Source organism: Schistocerca americana, chromosome 2 (genome assembly GCF_021461395.2).
Source record: "Schistocerca americana isolate TAMUIC-IGC-003095 chromosome 2, iqSchAmer2.1, whole genome shotgun sequence".
Taxonomy (NCBI): domain Eukaryota; kingdom Metazoa; phylum Arthropoda; class Insecta; order Orthoptera; family Acrididae; genus Schistocerca; species Schistocerca americana.
In genome coordinates this window covers 430,266,514-430,291,686 of record NC_060120.1, presented here as the reverse complement: position 1 = coordinate 430,291,686, position 25,173 = coordinate 430,266,514, and the positions used below count along the sequence as shown (strand labels likewise).

Here is a 25,173-nt window from a genome sequence, read left to right as displayed (position 1 = left end):
AGCAGTGTGCCACCTTATGAAGACAGTTGGTGGATGTATCTGCCTGAACTACTTGCGATCATGCGCCTGGCGTAGCAAAGTAGTTCCTAGGCTAGCTGCGACCTCTGGTGAAGCTGTTCTGCAGGCTCTGCAAATGGGTAGTGGTCCCTGGCAGCCATTGGTGGAGACCTGGTGGTGTGTTTTGTTGTGGCTGTCGGTAGGTCTTTGTTTTGACAACACAGACAACATAAGTTTTCCTGGTGAATATACACCCTGTGATGCAGGCATCCTTTGATGGTCGGAAGTAAAGTGGGATGCCAATGCAGTAGGCACTACGATGTCTGAAGTGTGCGGCCACACCAGACCTCCTCCCCCCCCCCCCTCCCCCACCACCACCACCCACGCCCACCCCCAGGGGGGGAGTGGAAGGCCCATCTCAATGTCAGGCCCCACGGCCATGGGCAACAGGAGTCTGGGGGCAGGCACAGGATCCATCTCCATGGGCGTAGGGCCCCCTGCCAGAGGGTCCACCTGGGGTGTGGAATAGTAGGAGGAAAGGAAGATGGTAAGGACATAAACCAGGGAGTGTTGGGGACACAATTTCGACATCTGGACTTTGAATGTCCAGACAAACTGCCCTTTAGATGCAGTATGAAAGGGAACACTATGAATCAATTGGATACACTGGGAGGTGCAGGAGGAGGTAAATTCAGGCTTTGGTCGGTCAGCAACGTCTCCTTCAGTGGCAGATATGAAGGAAAGAAGGAAATGGTATAGGTGGCGGTCATGGAGGACACGTGGGAGACATACGGAAACCCACTGCCAGCGTCCATGAGGATAAGCCAAGAGGAGTCGAGAAACGGGCCTGCGAAATCCCAGTACAAACGGGACCAAGGAGACGGAGCAGGAGGCCACAGGAACAGGTGGCAATGGAGTACCTACTGGTGCTGTTGATAAGAGGGATATGAGGCCACCATGCGGCTGATGATGGTGTCCATCCCCCTCCAGTAGACGTGCTGGTGGACAAGCCATTCCGTCAGAACAATCCCCCAATGACCAACATCAAGGAGCTCCAAGGCCTGCTTGTGGAGAGAGAGCGGCAGCACCAACCACCAGCGATCATTATCACCCAAGATGAGGAGGACCCCATCTCTGACAGACAGGTCATGGCGGCAGTGCCAGTACGCCCTGCCTCCGGCTGCAGCAGCAGACAACAGTCTGACGGCCACCCATGATGAACGTGGTGCATCAGGACGAGGAGGGTTGGTCATCCGCCATGTGATGTGTGACTAGCTTGGCATCCAGTGGCAAATCAGCGACTGCCTCAGCAGTGGCATCATCCAGGTGGAAACAGGCAACTGGCTGAGCATCGATCTCTGGGTCTGCACCCACTGGGAGACAAGAGAGAAGATCTGCATTGGCATGGAGAGCTATGGCCCAAAAACGGATGTTGCAGGAATATTCTGTGAGGAACAATTCCCAGCACTGGATACGGTGAGCAGTCCTTGTGGGGATGGCAGCCATAGCGCTAAAGAACGAGATCAGAGGCTTGTGATTGGTGTATAAGGCAAAGCGACGGCCGTAGATGAAATCGTGGACGACAGCCGTAGATGAAATCGTTGAATTTCTTAAACCCAAAGATGATGGCCAAGGCCTTCTTCTCAATTTGGCTGTAGTTACACTGAGGCGGGGATATCATTTTGGAGACGAAGGCCAATGGGTATTCGACTCCGTCGATGATGTGAGATTAGATGGTCCCAACACCATAGTCTGATGCATTGGCAGCCAAGGTGAGAGGCTTGGTGGAGTCATAAGGGACAAGACGAGCTGGCGTCGGGAGAGAAGACTTCTGATGGTGGAATGCCGTATTACAAGTTGGCGACCACTCCCAGGGAACATTCTTACAGAGCAGGTGGAGGAGTGGTTCCATCAGAGCTGGGGCATGTGGGATGAAATGCGGTAGTAATTGAGTTGACCCACGACTGACATGAGCTGGGAGATGTCCTTTGGGGGGCAGCAGCTGCTGAATAGCCTCAAAATACAAGGGCGTTGGTCGAATACCATTAGCACTCAAAACATGGCTGAAGTAGGTCACATGAGGAACAAATAAAAGACATTTCTCCTTGTTGCAATGTAAGCCGGCACCCTGAAGGGCCCTCAGCTGCCAGGCGACAAAGCTCCTCCTATAGTTTGTCGTGCAGGGCAAATGGTACCAAGCGAGCCTTGTGGAACTTCGGGATTGCTAAGGGGAAGTGTTCGATATGGGCTTTGAATCTGGACCCCCGGAGACATGGCAGAGAACACGTCTAGGATATCAACCAGAAGCTGCTGCAAGTGACGGCTGGGTCCAAGTCATGTATCTTGAGGCCCAGTAAGGGAAAAAGATCCATTCCCAATAAATTGGTGGCCTTGGGGGCAAGAACCAAAACCTGAGCTGTGGCATCGTGAGTGAGGTACTGGACCCAAGTCAAGAACCACTGCTGTAGTCGTTGCTGTAGCTCTTCAGAGAAGGATGGAACAAATGAAGTAACGGTGACCCCAACTGATGGTGGGAATCCCCATCGATGATGTGTCCTTCCTTTTCAGAGCACACTTGATTAATTACACAGTGATTAAGGCTTCCCTGTATTAAGTGACACTGTCAGCGAGGATGGCCATGAGATACATCATGTTAACTGCTGTGGCCGCACACTTCAGACATCATAGCACCTACTGTATCGGCATCCCACTTTACATACAACCATCAGGGGATGCCTGCATCACAGGGTGATGGTCATGGAGGACCTCATATCCAATGGAAAAGGGAGAGCAGTGCCGTTTAACTGCACGGTCAGAGTGATTGCCGCTGTCATGTGTGGAAAAACTGACTGCGTGAAGGAAATTGGCGGCAGTGGGTCCATCTCATCCACCACAGAGTCAGAGGCATCAACAGCAGTGTGTGGTCCTCAGTCATCAATAAAGATGACCGACAGACCTTGGCTCTCTGGCACTGCTTTCCGCAGACCCTCCGGAAGTGGCTATCTTGCCTCTGATGTGTGACAAAGCAATGACTACAGGAGGGCAACCATTGTTACTGCTGCTGCTACCACTGCAGCCACCGTTGGTTCAGGTTGGGGCCGGCGCTCTGGTCCTGGAGGGTGGGCACAGCCTCAGGAGGGGGCCCCCGGCACCGCTGTGGTGACGGGAACCAGTGACGCAAGGGGCGGGCGGTGAAGACCTGCACCGGGGACTGCAGCATGGAAGAAGAGCGAAAGGACTGTTCATGAGCATGGATAATGGATAAACAGGTGTCTAAAGAGGGATCTTTCAGCTTCAGAAGATCAGTCCGTAAGGTATCATCAGGGGGCATGGACAAGAATCATATCACATATGAATGCCGAACCGTAAGACTGCTTGCAATGGGGATTGCCACAAAAGAAACGACAGTCACGGGAGAGACCTTGCAGTGTAGCAATCCATTCCCTGTATGACTTTGCGGGAAGTTTCCGACAGGAGAACAACTTGTGACTTGCCACTTCCACATGGAGCTGAGAGTCAAAATAATCCAATAGGCTAGAAGTCAACACCTCATAGGAGAGAGCATGAGGTTCCGTATCAGGCTGCAACTGTTGCAGAAAGTGATAAACTTCCGTGCCCACATAGTCGAGGAAAAATGTGCGTCGCTGAATGTTGCCAGTGACATAATGAGCAATAAAGTGTCGCTCCAGATGAGCCACATAGTTGCGCAAAGGCTCAATGGATATGTTCAACTTGGGAAACGCAGGGGGCAGGCCACAGAGGCCCAGAAGTGGGGAAGCTGGGTGGGACCCCTGCATAGGCACCTCAATGGGGAAGGTGGATATCACCTGTAAGCGCTGAATAATGAGCTCGTTTGTTTGTTCCATACATTCCAACAGCGCTATGACTAGTGCTGAGGGTTCAGCAATACCTGAAATACCTTTTGCCATAGCGGATAACAACCGAGCAAATGTGAGAAACTCGTAAACCAACTCGTCGCCACTGAAGTATCTGCACTAGCAGAATAGAAATGCAGATAACACAAGTCTGAAAACAATTTATTGGACTCACAAAAACGAAACAATAATACAATATCCTAAAGAACAACTGACTTAATCCCAACTGTGGAGCGACACAAATAGAAAATAACAAATAATAATGATAATAAAAAAAGACCCGACTCTTCACGGGAGTGAACACAAACAGTTGTACGATGTCGAGAGGTTTGTCGACTATGCCAAGAGATTGGCCAGCTAGAAGAGGTGTCTGCCCATGGCTGCAGCTCTGTATCCTTCCAAGCGGTGCATACAACTGCCTTTTGCTGGCAGTGCACCGCCTTATAAAGCCAGTTGGTGGATGTATTTGCCAGAACTATTTTTGCCTGGTGTAGCAAAGTAGTTCCTAGGCTAGCTGCGACCTCTGGTGAAGCTGCTGTTTTGCAGGCTCCGCAAACAGGTAGCGTCTGTTGGGTGAGACCTGGTGGTGTGTTGTGTTGTGGCTGCCAGTAAGTCTTTGTTTTGACAGCACAGCCGACGTAGTTTTTCCTGGTGAATATACACCCTGTGATGCAGGCATCTCCTGATGGTTGTATGTAAAGTGGGATGCCGATGCAGTAGGTGCTATGATGTCTGAAGTGTGCGGCCACAGCAATTAACACGATGTATCTCATGGCCATCCTTGCTGACAGTGTCACTTAATACAGGGATGCCTTAATCACTGTGTAATTAATCAAGTGTGCCCTGAAAAGGAAGGACACATCCGAGATGTACAACTGTTGTATGACTGGAAGCTGTAGCTTAATGTTCACTGTGCGGTCATTTTGATTACTTGATACGGACGTTGATATCAGGTGACTTAATTTTTTAGCTTTTCCCTTTGGCGTGTACAGACTTGTTAACATAACCCAATGCTCTGCACAGAACTGAGGTAGCTTTGTACTGCACTGCCTCACTCATTTCCGATGTTTGAGGGTCTTTGTATTGGCTTTGTTTACCTGCTTGCACCTCTCATCATGTCCTAAAATTTCACACTGACTTTCCATTCTTCCCCACTATAAGTATGATTATCTCAAATGATGACAGCATCTTACAGCCATACACTAATTTGTATGGTAATAGATCTATACCTGTGGTCTAGGGGTAGCGTCTTTGATTCATAATCAAAACGTCTTCGGTCCCGGGTTCGATCCCCGCCACTGCCTAAATTTTGATAAATAATCAGCATTGGCGGCCGAAGACTTCCGGCATAAGAAGTCAGCCTCATTCTGCCAATGGCCTTGTCAAAGAGGGCGGAGGGGCAGATAGAGGTTCAGGGCACTCTCTTGTCCTAGGGGTGGGAAATTGCCCCTAAAGGCGGAAGAATCAGCAATGATCAACGACATGAGGATTCAGAAGGCAATGGAAACCACTGCATTAAAGACACGTAATGTGTATCCACAGGACATGTGGCCTGTAATTGAAGAAGTGTCATGATGATCTCTCCATTGGCAAAAGATTCCAGGATAGTCCCCCACTCGGATCTCTGGGAGGGGACTGCCAAGGGGGAGGTAACCATGAGAAAAAGATTGAATAATCAACGAAAGGATAACGTTCTACGAGTCGGGGCGTGGAATGTCAAAAGCTTGAACATGGTAGGGAAACTAGAAAATCTGAAAAGGGAAATGCAAAGGCTCAATCTAGATATAGTAGGGGTCAGTGAAGTGAAGTGGAAGGAAGACAAGGATTTCTGGTCAGATGAGTATCGGGTAATATCAACAGCAGCAGAAAATGGTATAACAGGTGTAGGATTCGTTATGAATAGGAAGGTAGGGCAGAGGGTGTGTTACTGTGAACAGTTCAGTGACCGGGTTGTTCTAATCAGAATCGATAGCAGACCAACACCGACAACGATAGTTCAGGTATACATGCCGACGTCGCAAGCTGAAGATGAACAGATAGAGAAAGTGTATGAGGATATTGAAAGGGTAATGCAGTATGTAAAGGGGGACGAAAATCTAATACTCATGGGCGACTGGAATGCAGTTGTAGGGGAAGGAGTAGAAGAAAAAGTTACAGGAGAATATGGGCTTGGGACAAGGAATGAAAGAGGAGAAAGACTAATTGAGTTCTGTAACAAGTTTCAGCTAGTAATAGCGAATACCCTGTTCAAGAATCACAAGAGGAGGAGGTATACTTGGAAAAGGCCGGGAGATACAAGAAGATTTCAATTAGATTACATCATGGTCAGACAGAGATTCCGAAATCAGATACTGGATTGTAAGGCGCACCCAGGAGCAGATATAGACTCAGATCACAATGTAGTAGTGATGAAGAGTAGGCTGAAGTTCAAGACGTTAGTCGTGAAGAATCAATACACAAAGAAGTGGGATACGGAGGTACTAAGGAATGACGAGATACGTTTGATGTTCTCTAACGCTATAGATACAGCAATAAGGAATAGCGCAGTAGGCAGTACAGTTGAAGAGGAATGGACGTCTCTAAAAAGGCCATCACAGAAGTTGGGAAGGAAAACATAGGTACAAAGAAGGTAGCTGCGAAGAAACCATGGGTAACAGAAGAAATACTTCAGTTGATTGATGAAAGGAGGAAGTACAAACATGTTCCGGGAAAATCAGGAATACAGAAATACAAGTCGCTGAGGAATGAAATAAATAGGAACTGCAGGGAAGCTAAGATGAAATGGCTGCAGGAAAAATGTGAAGACATTGAAAAAGATATGATTGTCGGAAGGACAGACTCAGCATACAGGAAAGTCAAAACAACCTTTGGTGACATTAAAAGCAACGGTGGTAACATTAAGAGTGCAACGGGAATTCCACTGTTAAATGCAGAGGAGAGAGCAGATAGGTGGAAAGAATACATTGAAAGCCTCTATGAGGGTGAAGATTTGTCTGATGCGATAGAAGAAGAAACAGGAGTCGATTTAGAAGAGATAGGGGATCCAGTATTAGAATCGGAATTTAAAAGAGCTTTGGAGGACTTAAGGCTCAAATGAGGCAGAAGGGATAGATAACATTCCATCAGAATTTCTAAAATCATTGGGGGAAGTGGCAACAAAACGACTATTCACGTTGGTGTGTAGAATATATGAGTCTGACGATATACCATCTGACTTTCGGAAAAGCAGCATCCACACAATTCCGAAGACGGCAAGAGCTGACAAGTGCGAGAATTATCACACAATCAGCTTAACAGCTCATGCATCGAAGCTGCTTACAAGAATAATATACAGAAGAATGGAAAAGAAAATTGAGAATGCGCTAGGTGACGATCAGTTTGGCTTTAGGAAAAGTAAAGGGACGAGAGAGGCAATTCTGATGTTACGGCTAATAATGGAAGCAAGGCTAAAGAAAAATCAAGACACTTTCATAGGATTTGTCGACCTGGAAAAAGCGTTCGACAATATAAAATGGTGCAAGCTGTTCGAGATTCTGAAAAAAGTAGGGGTAAGCTATAGGGAGAGACGGGTCATATACAATATGCACAACAACCAAGAGGGAATAATAAGAGTGGACGATCAAGAACGAAGTGCTCGTATTAAGAAGGGTGTAAGACAAGGCTGTAGTCTTTCGCCCCTACTCTTCAATCTGTGCATCGAGGAAGCAATGATGGAAATAAAAGAAAGGTTCAGGAGTGGAATTAAAACACAAGGTGACAGGATATCAATGATGCGATTCGCTGATGACATTGCTATCCTGAGTAAAAGTGAAAAAGAATTAAATGATCTGCTGAACGGAATGAACAGTCTAATGAGTACACAGTATGGTTTGAGAGTAAATCGGAGAAAGACGAAGGTAATGAGAAGTAGTAGAAATGAGAACAGCGAGAAACTTAACATCAGGATTGATGGTCACGAAGTCAATGAAGTTAAAGAATTCTGCTACCTAGGCAGTAAAATAACCAATGACGGATGGAGCAAGGAGGACATCAAAAGCATACTTGCTACGGCAAAAAGGCATTTCTGGCCAAGAGAAGTCTACTAATATCAAATACAGGCCATAATTTGAGGAAGAAATTTCTGAGGATGTACGTCTGGAGTACAGCGTTGTATAGTAGTGAAACATGGACTGTGGGAAAACCGGAACAGAAGAGAATCGAAGCATTTGAGATGTGGTGCTAGAGATGAATGTTGAAAATTAGGTGGACTGATAAGGTAAGGAATGAGGAGGTTCTACGCAGAATCGGAGAGGAAAGGAATATGTGGAAAAACTGATAAGGAGAAGGGACAAGATGATAGGACATCTGCTAAGACATGAGGGAATGACTTCCATGGTACTAGAGGGAGCTGTAGAGGGCAAAAACTGTGGAGGAAGACAGAGATTGGAATATGTCAAGCAAATAATTGAGGACATAGGCTGCAAGTGCTACTCTGAGATGAAGAGGTTAGCACAGGAAAGGAATTCGTTGGTTGTTTTGGGGAAGGAGACCAGACAGCGTGGTCATCGGTCTCATCGGATTAGGGAAGGATGGGGAAGGAAGTCGGCCGTGCCCTTTCAGAGGAACCATCCCGGCATTTGCCTGGAGTGATTTAGGGAAATCACGGAAAACCCAAATCAGGATGGCCAGACGCGGGATTGAACCGTCGTCCTCCCGAATGCGAGAAGGAATTCGTGGCGGGTCGCATCAAACCAGTCAGTAGACTGATGACCAAAAAAAAATATCTCTAATTTCAAAGGTCTTAGAGTTATAAGCTGCAACGGTGTTTGGCAATAGAGTATCCCTATAATTCTGATGGCTACTCGCATAGTGGCTTAGAATTTTTCCTGTTGTCCAGTGTAACCTCTATGTCCTTCCATTTGCCTTTTAATGATGTCACATTTGCGTGAGGATGGTCTGTTTCTGACAGAAATGGGTTGCTTGATAAAGTGATGATACTGTTGTGTGCAAACCATGATTTTCCAAAAGGAAAACTGAATCTGTTCTGCAACATAAAGTAACTGCATGAACCAATAACTAATAATTAGCTATCTAAAACTGATATTATTAACATTTTGATACCATCAAAAATTATTGGTACCTCATTTAGCTCCCTATGAAATGTTGAGAACCACATACACAATGAAGTCACTAATTGCAGGAAAACTGGCGTGAACCTGATGCAGATGTGGGCATAGGAGCAGCTGTAGCAACACCACATGGCACAATATCACTTTGGCTTCGAGAGCGAGTCAGAATTGACATGACAGTTGATCAGGCCATAAGGATTATTAATCCAAAGGTACCTTATATTTCATATAGCTTGTAAGAAAATCTTCATCAATGTGTAAGTTTGTACAACTAGTTCCTTTGTAGGCATGATCTATTGTTCAATTTACAGACATAGAAAATGAGGACTAGCTTAATGTGAAACAAAAGATGAACACACTATCTTTCAAGCAAAAATCATAAGTACCACTATATGTATTTTAGTGTCCTCTTTCAGAAAGCTGAAATGTCATTTTAAAACACGTTAAATTATTTTTACAACACAATTTCTTTATCTAAGTTTTCTTTTCCAGAACAATATTGTCTTGACACTCAGCAGCAGTGGCTCTACATCTTCATTAATTCACCCAAATGGACGTGTTTACCAGTATGGTAGTCGTGTTGAAATTATGGCTAATGACCCTCATGGAAACAACAAGTAATACTTTTGTCCACTTTTCCTCTACTTTAGTATATAGTATATTCATGTCCAATGTGTTTTGTTCTAATGCTGGGTCTGCAAGTGAAATGTTGAAGAACTTGGTGATTTCAAGGAATTATTTCAGCCAGGAATTCAGATCTAACAGTGACATAAAAACAAGCTTTCAGATGTCATATGAAAAATGCAATGTAAAATACATAAGATACTCAGATTTTAAGACACTGAAGAGAGTCTGCAATTACTTTGTTTCTTCCAGGTTCACCAGACTATTCGGTTAGCTCTGACTTCTCAGAGAGTTATTCATGTATATTGCACACTTATATATTTGCCTTTTTTTGTCTTCTGTCTGTGCATCTCTTCCAGAAAGAAAATCCAAGAACTGGAGATTTATTACTTGTCATTTATACAATCATGTTTTCACAGTAAAAGTAGAAACTTTAGTATTCATAGTTATTCAGATAAATTCAATCAACATAAAAACTTGTTGGTGTAAATTATGAAATATAGTAATTTGTTACTGTTTTTAGAAAACAAATGCTATAATATCACAAATGATTCTAGGTGATTTCCCTGCTGAGAATAAAACACCAAGCATTTATATTCAGATTTGCAAAAAGAAAAGTAGTGCATAACAAAATTGTAAAAAATGACTGAGTCATTCGTTTAAAGTGAACTTACTAAAAGAAAGTTGGGAAGAGATTCACAAAGATGGTATTGCTACTGAAACAAACAATGGAAAATCCAGGATGGAATAATGCCAATATTTACTCACTTTATAAAGGAGTTGTTGAGTCACAGAGAGGGACAACAAAAAGACTGCTATACATTTGAGCTTCAGCCAAAAGGACTTCCTCTAAAGCAGAAAAAACACACACATTCACATAAGCACAACACACACACATGACCATTGTCTCTGGCCACTGAGACTTACCTGAGTGGCCAGAGACCGTGGCCTTTTGATTGAAAGCTCAATTGTACAGCAGTGTTTGTGTTATGCCTGTCTGCAACTCGCCATCTCCTCTACATGGTGAGTAGCAGTCTATCCCTTTAATATTATTGTTAATAAAAATTATGTCAAAAAGTTATGATGGTGTTTCTAGCACATAATTGAAATCTCATATTGGTGTGGTTCCTGTTGATTCTCTCAGTAGGTGGGACTATACCAGGCATGGCCTACATATCAACAGGAAAGGGAAGGGGAAACTGGCTGGGGTAATAGCAGGAAATTTAAGGGGGGGAGGCACTGCCATGAATGGTAAAATACCGGTGGTTACAGGTGTTGGAGCAGCACCTCTTTTAGGATAGGTAAGGCAGAAAGATGTCAAGTTCTACAAGAGGTCAGGATTGAAACAAATCTTCAGTTTAGGAAAGAAATTAAACAGCACAATTCTAGCACATTGGATCACCAATCACAGCTGTCAATTATAATTTTTCACCAATCACCAGAAATTTTATCTCCACCAAGTTGTATCTCAGTCCTAGGTAATTGTATTGATGAATTAAAGTCACCCAACCCAGTTGACATAATCTGCCTCTGTGAACACCATGTGACCACTGGTATAGGAACTAGGCCTAAGCACAATGAGAAACTCAGACAGTAGAGTACTGCAAATGTTAGAATAAGGAAAGGTTCTCATAAAAGTATAATTAAAAATAATGTAAGTATATTTCATCAAAATATTGGGAGTTTAAAGAATAAAGTAGATGAGCTTCTGGTTTGTTTAGAAGATTTAGAAGCTGAGGATGAAATAGATATACTATGCCTGTCTGAGCATCACATTGTTACTGATATGGATAAGGTAAATGTAAGTGGATATAAGCTCTCTGCACATGTAATGAGAGAAAATATGGAGAAAGGAGGAGTTGCGATATATGTCAAAAGTTATCATTGTGCAAAAAGTATAGAAACAAAAAAGTTTTGTGTAGAGAAACATATAGAAGCATGTGCCTGTGAGCTTAAATTAAATAAAGGCACATTTATAATTGTAACTGTATATAGGTCCCCATCAGGAAATTTTCATCTATTTCTGAAAAATTTTGACTCCTTGTTGTGCTATCTGTCAGACAGGGGGAAGCAAATTATTATTTGTGGGGACTTCAATGTAGATTCTCTGAAGGAGGGTAATGGGAAAAATGACCTTGAAGTATTACTCGGTTCTTTCAATTTGACACCCGTTATTGATTTTCCTACTCGGGTGGTAAAGGATAGCAGCTCACTGATAGATAACTTCTTTATAGACCAAGATAAGTTTAACCAGATAAATGCTCAGCCTGTTGAGAATGGTCTTTCTGATAATGGTGCACAGCTAGTTACAATATATGACATAGCTCCATTCAGCAATACTAAACAGTTCTCCAAAGTAATGCGTTCAGTCAACGATTTAACAATTGCAAATTTCAGGGAAAGTCTACAGCAGTTAGACTGGGATGAGGTGTACCGTGAACCTGATGCCAATTTAAAATATAATTTATTTCATGACATTTTTGTAAATGCATTTGAAAACTGCTTCCCCAAGAAAATAGTTAAATATACTCGTAAGAAACTCTGTAACAAACCATGGCTTACTAAGGGTATAAAAATATCTTGTAACCAGTAAAGGGAAATGTATCTGACAGCAAGAAAGAGTAGTGACCCAGAAACTATCAAACATTATAAAAACTACTGTGTTATTAAGAAAAGTTATTAAAAAATCCAGAAGTATGTGTATCATGTCTGAAATCAGCAACTCTGATAATAAAATTAAAACAATTTGGAATATTATTAAAAGAGAAACAGGTCAACCTAGAGCACAGGAAGACAGTATTACCATCAAATTGAATAAAAACTTTATGAACAAAAAGTCAGAAGTTGAAAATATTTTTAATAATCATTTTCTAAATGTTGTGGATATAGTAGGATCCAGGTGTTAAGATGCTAGGCTGTTAATGGAAGAGGCCATACCTATGCAATTTGATACAATTGAAATCTCACCCACTTCTCCCTCTGAAATTAGGAAAATAATAAACTTGCTTAAAAGCAAAAACTCACATGGAATTGATGGCATTTCCAGCAAAAGACTAAAAGTTTGTTCTCAACAGATAAGTAAGATTCTCAGCCACCTGTGTAATAGCTCTCTGGAACAGGGCATTTTCCCTGATAGGCTGAAATATGCTATCGTTATACCTTTGCATAAAAATGGGGATAGATCTGATGTCAAGAATTACCGTCCAATCTCCCTTCTAACAGCTTTATCCAAAATTTTTGAGAAAGTAATGTATTTAAGAGTAGCTTCACATATCTGTAAAAATGAAGTACTAATAAAATGTCAGTTTGGTTTCCAGAAAGGTTTTTCAACAGAAAATGCCATATATGCTTTCAACAATCAAATTTTGAATGATCTGAATAACCGAACACCACCCATTGGGATTTTTTTGTGGTCTCTCAAAGGCTTTTGATTGTGTAAATCATGAAATTCTGCTAGACAAGCTCAAGTATTGTGGCATGAGTGGGACAGTGCACAAATGGTTTCATTTGTACCTAACTGGAAGAGTGCAGAAAGTTGAAATAAGTAGTTCTCATAATATGCAAAGATCAGCACATTCCTCAAACTGGGGAACTATCAAGAATGGGGTTCCACAAGGGTCAGTCTTGGGTCCTTTGTTGTTCTTAATATATATTAATGACTTGCCATTCTATATTCATGAAGAGGCAACGTTAGTTCTCTTTGCTGATGATACAAGTATAATAATCACACCAGACAAACAAGAATTAACTGATGAAATTGTCAATACTGTCTTTCAGAAAATTACTAAGTGGTTCCTTGTAAACGGACTATCACTGAAGTTTGATAAGACACAGTACATACAGTTCCGTACAGTGAATGGTATGATGTCATTAATAAATATAGACCTTAATCAGAAGCATATAGCTAAGGTAGAATATTCCAAATTTTTAGGTGTGTCCATTGATGAGAGATTAAATTGGAAGAAACACATTGATGATCTGCTGAAATGTTTGAGTTCAGCTACTTATGCAATAAGGGTCATTGCAAATTTTGGTGATAAACATCTTAGTAAATTAGCTTACTACGCCTATTTTCACTCATTGCTTTCATATGGCATCATATTTTGGGGTAATTCATCACTGAGGAATAAAGTATTTATTGCACAAAAGCGTGTAATCAGAATAATAGCTGGAGTCCACCCAAGATCATCCTGCAGACATTTATTTAAGGATCTAGGGATATTCACAGTAGCTTCTCAGTATATATATTCTCTTATGAAATTTGTTATTAACAACCAAACTCAATTCAAAAATAATAGCAGTGTGCATAACTACAGTACTAGGAGAAAGGATGATCTTCACTATTCAAGATTAAATCTAACTTTGGCACAGAAAGGTGTGAATTATACTGCCACTAAAGTCTTTGGTCACTTACCAAATAGTATGAAAAGTCTGACAGATAACCAACAAGTATTTAAGAAGAAATTAAAAGAATTTCTGAATGACAACTCCTTCTACTCCATAGAGGAATTTTTAGATACAAATTAAGAAAAAAAGAAAAAAACAGACAAAAAAATTATAAAAAAAAAGTAAAAAATAAAAAAAAAAATAAAAAAAACGTAAAAAATAAAAAAAGTTGTTATATTAACTTAAGTATGTTGTTAAATTAACTTAATTATGTCATGTATTGGAATATTTGACCCGTTCCACATCATTACGAAACATCGTATTCATGATCCATGGAACTAGTATTAATCTAATCTAATCTAATCTAAGTGAGTAGCTTAAATGAAATACTGACTCATTTACACAGCATAACTTGTCAACTACGTTTCCACCTCAATTCCATCAAAGATTCTCTTCAGAGAAACCCATATATGATCTCAAACTTTAATTTTGAAAATTTGAGGTAAGTTGTATGGGACCAATCTGCTGAGGTCACTGATCCCTAGGCTTACACACTACTTAATCTAACTTATGATAAGGACAACACACACACCCATGCCCAAGGGGGGAGCTGCGAGAACCATGGCAAGGCGCCTCAGACCGCACAGCTACCGTGCGGCTCCTCAAACTTTAAATCCTGGCAAAACTAAACAACAAAACCTATCCTGTTAGTATATTCTGTAACCTTATCAAGGTCTTTGATTGTATGGAACAACAAGCACTGATGGGATCCCTCTTGCATAGATGGAGTCTTACCTTCATAACTGGCATCAGACATTACAGTGAAAAACTGCACCTCTTCCACTTCTAGTGCAACTAACAGGCCTCACCAAATAGTTTGGGTGTCTAGTAACCCTGAGGGAACTAATAATAATGTTGTACATCAGATTCTTCAACAGCACGTTTTTACTGAACACCAGTTAAGTTTAAATATCAGACTGGTGTGTAAGTTGATAGCATTTTTCCATAAGTTTCATAAAAACAACAGATACGCACAAGAGACTTTACTCATCAGTAACATATTCTCCTCCACTATTTTCAACAGTCTGCCAAAGCTGGATTAACTTTTTGATACCACAACAGTAGAAATCATGTGGCTTTGAGTGAAGAACTTATTGAACAATGTTTGTAGGGCATTTTCATCCAGAAAGAAAATTCCTTGAAGGCTGTGCAATAAAGAGCAGAAAAGGTGAAAATCTGAGGGTGCAGCATCAAGTGAATAAGATGGATGTGGAGTAACTTCCCAACCCAACTCCTGTAAAGTGCAAATCTAGCAGAATACAGGCAGGCACTATCATGGTGTAGCATCACTTCACTCTGTCTTCCTGGTCATTGTTCTTGGATTGTGCCTGCAGGACATCTCAGTGTTGACAGTAATTGTCAGCAGTGATCGTTACACCTTGGGGAAGCAATTCGCAATACATCACACCAACGCTGTTCCATCAGATGTATAACATTATCTTTTGTGGACGTGCGCATGTCTTTGTACAGGGTTGCTGCTTTGTTCAGGCTCAACAATTCCTTTCTTTTTCATATATTAGCATACAGAAACCATTCCTCGTCACCAGTAATGATGCGGGATGGAATGCTTGGTGCTGTTCACAACATAATTAATGACAAGCAAGCAGAAATACACGCATTGCCACAGACTGATTTTTGTAACTTTAGCTTAGAGCATGCATTAGCCATACTCCTGATTTTTTAACCTCCCCACTGCATACATATACCACATGATGGTGGAATGATCACAGTTCATCACATTTGCCAGTTCTCAAATATACTGATGTGGGTCATTATGGATTGATTGATTCTTCAGTTTCTCCAGTCTATTTGTTGATCGAACAGTTCACAGATGTACTCTCAGTTCATAGTGTCCAACGGGCACAATATTTCAGTCATCAGACATGTTGCCATTGTTAAGTCCACTGATGAACTGTGTTCCTAAGGGTGCATGGCTGACTTATATCCTCTGCCCTCATGAGCTGCTCCGTGTACACCTGTGACCGCATGCCAGTGGTCGCAGAGAGACTAGCATCAGTGTCTGCGATGGTGTTGATGTAAGTTCTCTGTCTGCCTTGGTCACCAGATTGTTTTGTTCACTGAGAGTCTTCTTATTTAAACTCAATGCTGGTTCCCAGGCCTTGTTACAATTACAGCCGCAATCTTGGTTGATGAGATTGGTCTTGGTACAAATTTTCTATGGCCTCTCTAATGACTCTGTCCCATTATCTAGAAGTCTGTGCCAAGATCCTGGTACACTTGCACTCTATGGGATGATTCTTGGACAAACAGTGTTCTGCAACTGCTGACTTGTTGGGATAAATCAGTCGTGTGTGCCTGCGGTGTTCTCAGATCTTCAATGGTGCACACTGGCTGTCTAATATATGTCTTCCCCCATTGACATGGAATCTGGTATAAGCCGTCTTGCACAAACTGAGATCACCTTTTTGACTTCCCAGTAATGCTCATGTCTTATTGGGCAGGCAAACAATGGTTTTTACTCGATGCTTCTTCAATATGCCTCTGATTTTTTCCAGTAATATGTCAGTGTAAAGTATTAAGACAGTGGCTGGATCTTCCTCCATGGCTTCTTCCATCTCCACAGAGTGTACTGTTGTGTTGGGTGGAGAGCGCGCCTAATCTGCCATTCTGGGTATTCATTTTCTGGGAATACAGTTCTGAGATATTCCAGCATCTGGGGCAGACTCTCTGCATCTGAGTGGTGCACACCCTGTGTAATAGTGTTTTAGTACCCTATTCCTCTGTGAAGGGTGGTGGCAGCTCTCTGCATGCAAATACAGGTCAGTGTGTGTTTTATTCTGATACACACTGTGGCCCAGGGTACCATTAGCTCCTTCTCCTGACCATGACATCCAGGAATGGTAATGTTCCTTCTGCTTCGGTCTTCAAAGTGAATTTGATATTGGGATGTATGGAGTTCAAATGTGTAAAGAGGTCGAGGAGTTCGTCCAATCCATGGGGCCAAATGACAAATATGTCATCCACATAACAGAAAAAAACACGTGGTTAGTTAGTTAGTTGGTTGTGTGTTCCATTGATCAATCCAACGGTACAGAAGCCGTTATGATGTGGAACGTGTCAAGTGCACAAGAAATGCACATTTGAAACAAAATTTTTTAATATATATATATATTACAATACAGAGTTAAAGATCAATATTTCTATTGTTAACCCCATTCCCTTAAATGGCACAAATGCGTATACTATATTTATAGATTTAATTACTCCTATTCAAGAATTCATCTATAGTATAGAAGGAGTTGTCAAGGAGATATGATTTCAATTTATTTTTGAAGCTATTACCACTGTCTGTCAGACACCTTATTTCATCTAGTAATTTGTCAAAAATTTTTATAGCAGCATATTTTACCCCTTTCTGTGCTAAATACAGGTTGAGCAAAGGATAGTGTACGTCTTTCTTTTTTCTGGTATTATAATTATGAATGTCACTTGTTTTTAAACTGGTCCATATTGTTGAGAACAAATTTCAATAGTGAGTAGATGTATTGTGAGGCTGTTGTAAGAATTCCCAGTCTTTTAAAAAGATGACTACAAACTGTGTGACTATGAACCCTACACATTATTCTAACCCCTTTCTTTTGAGCAGTGAGTACTTTTTGTCTAAATGTTGAGTTACCCCAAAATATTATTCCATATGACATCAGAGAGCGAAAGTATGCAAAGTATGTTAGCTTACTAATTTCTATATCCACAAAATTGGCAGTTATTCTGATCACAAAAGTTGCATAACCTAGTCACTTTAGGAGATCCAAAATATGAATTTTCCGATTAAGATTCATGTATCATCTATATGTACACCCAAAATCTTAGTATGCTCTATCATGTCTACTGACTTCTGTTGATGTGTTATATTTATTGAAGGAACTGTACCTTTTCCAGAAGAAAATTGGCTGTACTGTGTTTTTTCAAAGTTTAGAGCAAGCCCATTTGCAGAAAACCAATTAATGACTTTTCCAAAGACCTTATTTGTATCATTTTCAATTGGACTTCCTTTTACTGGATTAATAATGATGATGCTTGTATCATCAGCAAACAGTGTCAGTTGAGCTTCCTGTTTCAGATAGGAAGGGAGGTTGTTCACATATATCAAGAACAGAAGGGGACCCATGATTGAACCCTGTGGAATACCTAATGTAATTTCACCCCCTTTAGATGAAGTGGCAAACTTATTTAAATCTCTTGACCTATATAAGGAGACTTTTTGCTTACTGTTCTGTAGGTATGACTTAAACCACTCATATGCTATTCCATTTATACCAAAGAATTGTAATTTCTGTAACATAATCTCATGGTTCACAATCAAATGCTTTGGACAAGTCACAGAAAATTCCTATTGGTGACATTTTACTATTTAAAGACTCTATTATGTGGACAGTGAAATTGTATATTGCTGTCTCAGTGGAACAGCATTTTTGAAATCCGAACTGTGATTTACTAAGTATCTCATTACTGTTAGATGGCTCACCACTCATGAGTACATGACTTTCTCGAAGATTTTGGAGAATGCTGTAAGCAAGGATACTGCCTGATAATTATTGACCTCTGCGATGTCATCCTTTTTGTAGAGAGGCCTGACAATGGCATATTTTAACCTGTCTGGGAAAATATCTTGAGTTAGTGATGCATTACGTATGGCACCCAGAACATCAGCTGTAATTGCTCCACATTGTTTTAATATCTTATTAGAGATGTCATCTACTCCAACAGAACATTTATTTATCAGAGATTTAATAATTTTACTCATTTCACAAGTGATTGTTAGGCGAAACTTAATCTGACAAATTTTTTTCAAAACAGACTCTTTCATGTACTGCCTAGCTTTTTCTTTTGAACTGGTCTCACCAATTTTTTCTCCTACACTTAAGAAATGGTTGTTAAATACATTAGCTGCTTGTGTACTGTTGGATAGGATAGTCTCGTTTTCTTTAACAGTAATACTACCTACCCCCGTGGTTACTTTTCCTATCTCTCTCCTAACAACATTCCATATTGATTTTATTTTATTGCCAGAGTTGTTAATTTCTTCTCTAACATACATTTTTCTTGATTTCCTTACAACTTTTCTCAGTATGTTACAATAATTTTTATATTGTAAAACTACTTCTGGATCTTTACTAGTTCTTGCTGTCTCATACAGTTTTCTTTTTCTTCCTGAAAACACTTTAATACCTGTAGTAATCCAAGGTTGTTTTGAAAAGTGTGTGGTGTTACACTTGGTAATTTTCTTTGGGAAACAATGTTCAAAGAGGGATATAAATGTATCAAGAAATATTTTGCACTTATCATTAGCATTTGCTCATGATATACATCTCCCCAATTAACATTTCTTAAGCTTTCTCTGAAGTGCTGTATAGATACCGGGTTGAGCGACCTCACATTTTTACTTAATGGTTTATGAACTGTACACCCTGTTAGGTTTTGTAAGTTAATTAGTTGTGCATCATGGTCTGACAATCCATTTACCACAGGGAAAGCTCGGGTTTATTTACATCCTCTTTCTGTACAAATACATTATCTATTATCGTGCTACTCTCCTGAGCTATACATGTAGGGAAATTGATCACTGATTCTAATTTATATGTTGTTAATAACACTTCTAGTTCACTTTTCCTATCAGAATTACTTAGAAAGTTTACATTGAAATCACCACAGATTAATAACTTCTTCTTTTTGTCTGACAGACAGCATAATAGGGAGCCAAACTTTTTTGTGAACATCTCCCAGTCTCCTAATGGGGACCTGTACAGTGTTGCTAATATCAATACTACATTATCTAGCTGAAGTTCACATGCACAAACATCAAAGTGCTGATCAACACAAAATTTGCTGATTTCTACAGTTTTGCTTTTATACCCTTGTTTTATGAAAATGGCAACTCCTCCTTTATCCATCCTAGATCTACAAGTGTAAGATGCTAAATTATACCCACTTATACTGACACTATCCATGCCCAGATGATGATGATTAGGACAAAACAACACACAGTCCCTGAGTGGAGCAGAGAAACCCGGGCCCTTAGGATTGACAGTCTGTCGTGCTGACCACTCAGCTACCAGGGGCGCTTGGATGGCACCAGGGCTTCCTCCTTAAAGTACTCCAGATTCAGATTCATGACTACAGGTGACAGTGAACTGCACTTTGTGACTCCTTTCATTTGTTCATTGTATTCTGCATTAAATACACTCCTGGAAATTGAAATAAGAACACCGTGAATTCATTGACCCCGGAAGGGGAAACTTTATTGACACATTCCTGGGGTCAGATACATCACATGATCACACTGACAGAACCACAGGCACATAGACACAGGCAACAGAGCATGCACAATGTCGGCACTAGTACAGTGTATATCCACCTTTCGCAGCAATGCAGGCTGCTATTCTCCCATGGACACGATCGTAGAGATGCTGGATGTAGTCCTGTGGAACGGCTTGCCATGCCATTTCCACCTGGCGCCTCAGTTGGACCAGCGTTCGTGCTGGACGTGCAGACCGCGTGAGACGACACTTCATCCAGTCCCAAACATGCTCAATGGGGGACAGATCCGGAGATCTTGCTGGCCAGGGTAGTTGACTTACACCTTCTAGAGCACGTTGGGTGGCACGGGATACATGCGGACGTGCATTGTCCTGTTGGAACAGCAAGTTCCCTTGCCGGTCTAGGAATGGTAGAACGATGGGTTCGATGACGGTTTGGATGTACCGTGCACTATTCAGTGTCCCCTCGACGATCACCAGTGGTGTACGGCCAGTGTAGGAGATCGCTCCCCACACCATGATGCCGGGTGTTGGCCCTGTGTGCCTCGGTCGTACGCAGTCCTGATTGTGGCGCTCACCTGCACGGCGCCAAACACGCATACAACCATCATTGGCATCAAGGCAGAAGCGACTCTCATCGCTGAAGACGACACGTCTCCATTCGTCCCTCCATTCACACCTGTCGCGACACCACTGGAGGCGGGCTGCATGATGTTGGGGCGTGAGCGGAAGATGGCCTAACGGTGTGCGGGACCGTAGCCCAGCTTCATGGAGACGGTTGCGAATGGTCCTCGCCGATACCCCAGGAGCAACAGTGTCCCTAATTTGCTGGGAAGTGGCGGTGCGGTCCCCTACGGCACTGCGTAGGATCCTACGGTCTTGGCGTGCATCTGTGCGTCGCTGCGGTCCGGTACCAGGTCGACGGGCACGTGCACCTTCCGCCGACCACTGGCGACAACATCGATGTACTGTGGAGACCTCACGCCCCACGTGTTGAGCAATTCGGCGGTACGTCCACCCGGCCTCCCGCATGCCCACTATACGCCCTCGCTCAAAGTCCGTCAACTGCACATACGGTTCACGTCCACGCTGTCGCGGCATGCTACCAGTGTTAAAGACTGCGATGGAGCTCCGTATGCCACGGCAAACTGGCTGACACTGATGGCGGCGGTGCACAAATGCTGCACAGCTAGCGCCATTCGACGGCCAACACCGCGGTTCCTGGTGTGTCCGCTGTGCCGTGCGTGTGATCATTGCTTGTACAGCCCTCTCGCAGTGTCCGAAGCAAGTATGGTGGGTCTGACACACCGGTGTCAATGTGTTCTTTTTTCCACTTCCAGGAGTGTAGAAAATGGTGGAAGTCAGGACATGGCTGGAAAGGTCAGTGGTTTTTCATCAAACTTCTGACCAATGAGCTCTAGTGGCTCTTGTAGAGGTACCCTGGTGAGTGATGAAACAACATCAATACTCACCTGGATATCTGAGTCTTTCACAGTGAGATTGTCGAGATGTTTTACAAAATCCACAGAATTGTGGGTATGATGAGTGCATTTACCCACATAAGGGCTTAGTATTTTCATCGGGCATTTTGCCAGCAAATGTGTAGGTGCCCTAATGTTGCTGAGTATGGAACGCAATGGTACCCCATCTCTGTGAACTTTAGGCAGTCCATAAAGTCTTGGTGGTACACGTCCTTGTGTAACAGTTTTCTGGCGAGACTGTATGGTAAATCAACATCCTCAAATGGGCCCTAGTCTTTTTCTCTACCTTCTTTGTGGAGTCAGCATTGATCTTCCTGTAGGAGTCATCATCCAGCAGGCCCTGCATCTTCTTAAGATAGTCTTTGTGGGAAAGAACCACAGTAACATCGTGTTTGTCAGCAGGTAAGATGGCAACCTCAGGGCACTCTCTCAGGTCCTGAATCGCCCTTGCTCTCTGCTGGTAATGTTTGATTTTATAGGCTTAGTTCTTATCAGAACACAGCATGCTTCATGATGTACTTCTTCCACTGCTTCAGGCAGTAGCCATGCCGCGACTTGTTCATCTGTACTAACCATGTCTGCAACCAGTATGTACTTAGAGATGGGAGCAAAGTTAAGTCCCTTCTCCAGAACTGAAACTGCATCATCACTCAGCTCCATGTCAGTCAGATTGATGATTAGACAATCATGTTGCATGGGGCCTCCACTGATGATTTGTCAGAGAGACTGAGAATTTTGATATTTGATATCCTGTGGCCTTTCTATGAGGAGACTGCCATCGAGGCAACACCACCAATCCAATCGCAGGTCCAGAAATTAAAATGGTCAGTTGTAAACATAGTCTATATAATTCTTGGGGATTGAACTCAGTGCTTCGGTGGGTAAAGTGCACTGTCTAACATACCAAAGCAAGGCTGGCCCACGTCTTAATTCTCCTGGTTGTTGCAGAATTGATGTGATGCGAGACCTTAGCAAAGTTCGGCACAATATGCTCAGCAATACATCTCTTCGGTAAGGCAAAGGCACTCTGCAGACAGCATCTTTGGTGGTGCAGCTTGTCGAATTTCTTTGTGCTTTGATACATCTCTTCCCCATAAAGGTATACTCTGTGATTCTTCAGTTTCTCCCAGTGTATTTGTTGATCAAATAGTCTACAAGTATACTGCCAGTTCGTAATGTCCAGCAGGCACAATATTTTGGCAGTCAAACATGCCATCACTGTCAGGTGCACTGAAGAACTGAGCTCTGAGGGCACATGGCTGACTAATATTCACTGCCCCCACAAGCTGCATTGTCCATGGTCTGTACCTGTGGCCATACTTTGGCGATCGTGGAGACACTAGCATCGGCGTCTATGGTGGCGTTGATGTAAGTTCTCTGGTCGCCCATGTTGCCAGATCATTTACCTGCTGAAGCCTTGAATGCAATTCCCAGGAACTGTTTAGGCTACACCCAACTGGCCAATCATTTTAACTCCTGGATCTGGGATTGGATTGATGGTGTTACCTAGATGGCAGCTGATTCCACACATAGAAAGTCCACAGGATACCGAATACAAAAATTCTCACATCTCTCTTGACGAACAATCACTGGAGGCCCCATGCAAGATGATCATCAGTCTGACTGACGTGGAACTGCTGGCAAAATACCTGACAGAAATACTAAGCCCTTATGCTGGTAAATGCACTCATCATGTCTGCAATTATGTGTATTTTGTAAAATGCTTCAACAACTTCAGGGTGAAAGACTCAGATATCCTGGTGAGTTTTGACATCATTTCATTATTTAAAATGGTACCCTTATGGGAGTCACTAGAACTTATTGGTTAGAAATGTTATGCGAAGACCACTGCCTTTTTCAGACACACCATGACCTCCACATATTTTCTGTTTAAGCAGGATGCTATGAACAAATGGAAGGAGTTGCAATTGGCAGCCCACTCTTGCCTGTGGTCATGAATTTGTCTGTGGAGTACTTCAAGAAGGAAGCCCAGCCATCATCCAAATGGAAACCCACACGTTTTCTGTGTTATGTGGATGACACGTTAGTCATCTGGCCTCATGGAATGGACAAACTCCTAAACTCCCGTACGTATTTGAACTCCATGCTTGCAAACATCAAATTCACTATGGAGACTGACGCAGAAGGAAGATTACCATTCCTGAACATCACGGTCAGGAGAAGAGCTGATGATGCCCTGGGCTACATTGTGTATTGAAAGAAGACACACACTGACCTGTATTTGTATGCAGAGAGTTGTCACCACCCTTCACAGAGAAATTGGTTACTAAAAGCACTAGTACACAGGATGTATACCATTTTAGATGCAGAGAGTCTGCCCCAGGGGCTGGGACACCAAACAACTGTATTACAAAAAAACAGGTACCCAGAACGGCAGATTAGGTGTGCTCTCCACCACACCAAAACGGTGAAATCTGTGGAGATGGAAGAAGCCACAGAGGAAGAGGCAGCCACTGCCTTTCTACTGTCCACTAGAAAACTATCAGGGAAAATCAGACACATGTAGAAGAAGCACCAAGTATAAACTGTCTTTTGCCCCCCAAATAAAACACAAGCATTATTGGGAAGTGTCAAAGATGACATCAAATTGTGGAAGGTCAGCATATACCAGATCCCATGTCAGTGTGTGGGGAGATATGTTTGACAGACAGTGTGCACCATCAAAGATCATTGCCAAGAACACCAAAGGCACACTCGACTGATTTATCCCAACAAGTCAGCAGTCGAGAATCATGCAATGGAGTACGAGTGAACCCGAATCTTGGCACAGATTTTCAAATACTAGGACAGCGTTGTTAGAGAGGCCATAGAAATTCATACCACGGACAATCTCATCAACCAAGCCTGCGACTGTAATCGTACAAGGGGAGGCCGCGACGTTGGGATCACAGATTTACCTCAAACTTTGTACACCTTCAGTAGGCCACTAAAACAACATAATATGCAAGTAGGTTCACTACTCTGGCAGTTCCAAAAAATTGCAATTGAAGTTTTAAGTGTCTGTTATGTAATTGATTCTGTGCATAGGTGCCGCATGTTATAGTTCATGGTGGTCAAGTGGTTAGCGTTCGAGTGTTGAAAGACGAACATGTATGAACAGATGGTTTGAGGGTCACTCAACTTAATTTTTTAATCTACTTTTTTTCATAATTGGTCATATTATTTAATGTATATGAGATTTGAGAGGTAATATAATTAAAAAGAAAAACACACACTTGTATTTGCGTGAAGTTTTAGTGAATTCATTATTTGACTACTTACTATTTTTAATTTAATTTTACACACATATTTATAACTATTGATGAGTAAATGAAGAAACACAAAGAGTTTTCCTGAGAATGCA

At 42.1% G+C, this 25,173-nt stretch overlaps 1 protein-coding gene across 1 annotated transcript in view; it reads left to right on the top strand.

Annotated features, from left to right (window-relative positions):
• The first annotated feature begins 1,031 nt into the window (after positions 1–1,031).
• LOC124594071 overlaps positions 1,032–25,173 on the top strand; it is a 44,655-nt gene continuing 20,513 nt past the window's right edge. The window contains exons 1-3 of the mRNA XM_047132421.1: positions 1,032–1,160; positions 9,052–9,192; positions 9,473–9,597. Coding sequence (XP_046988377.1) covers positions 1,032–1,160; positions 9,052–9,192; positions 9,473–9,597 — 395 coding nt within the window. The remainder of the gene's footprint in view (positions 1,161–9,051; positions 9,193–9,472; positions 9,598–25,173) is intronic.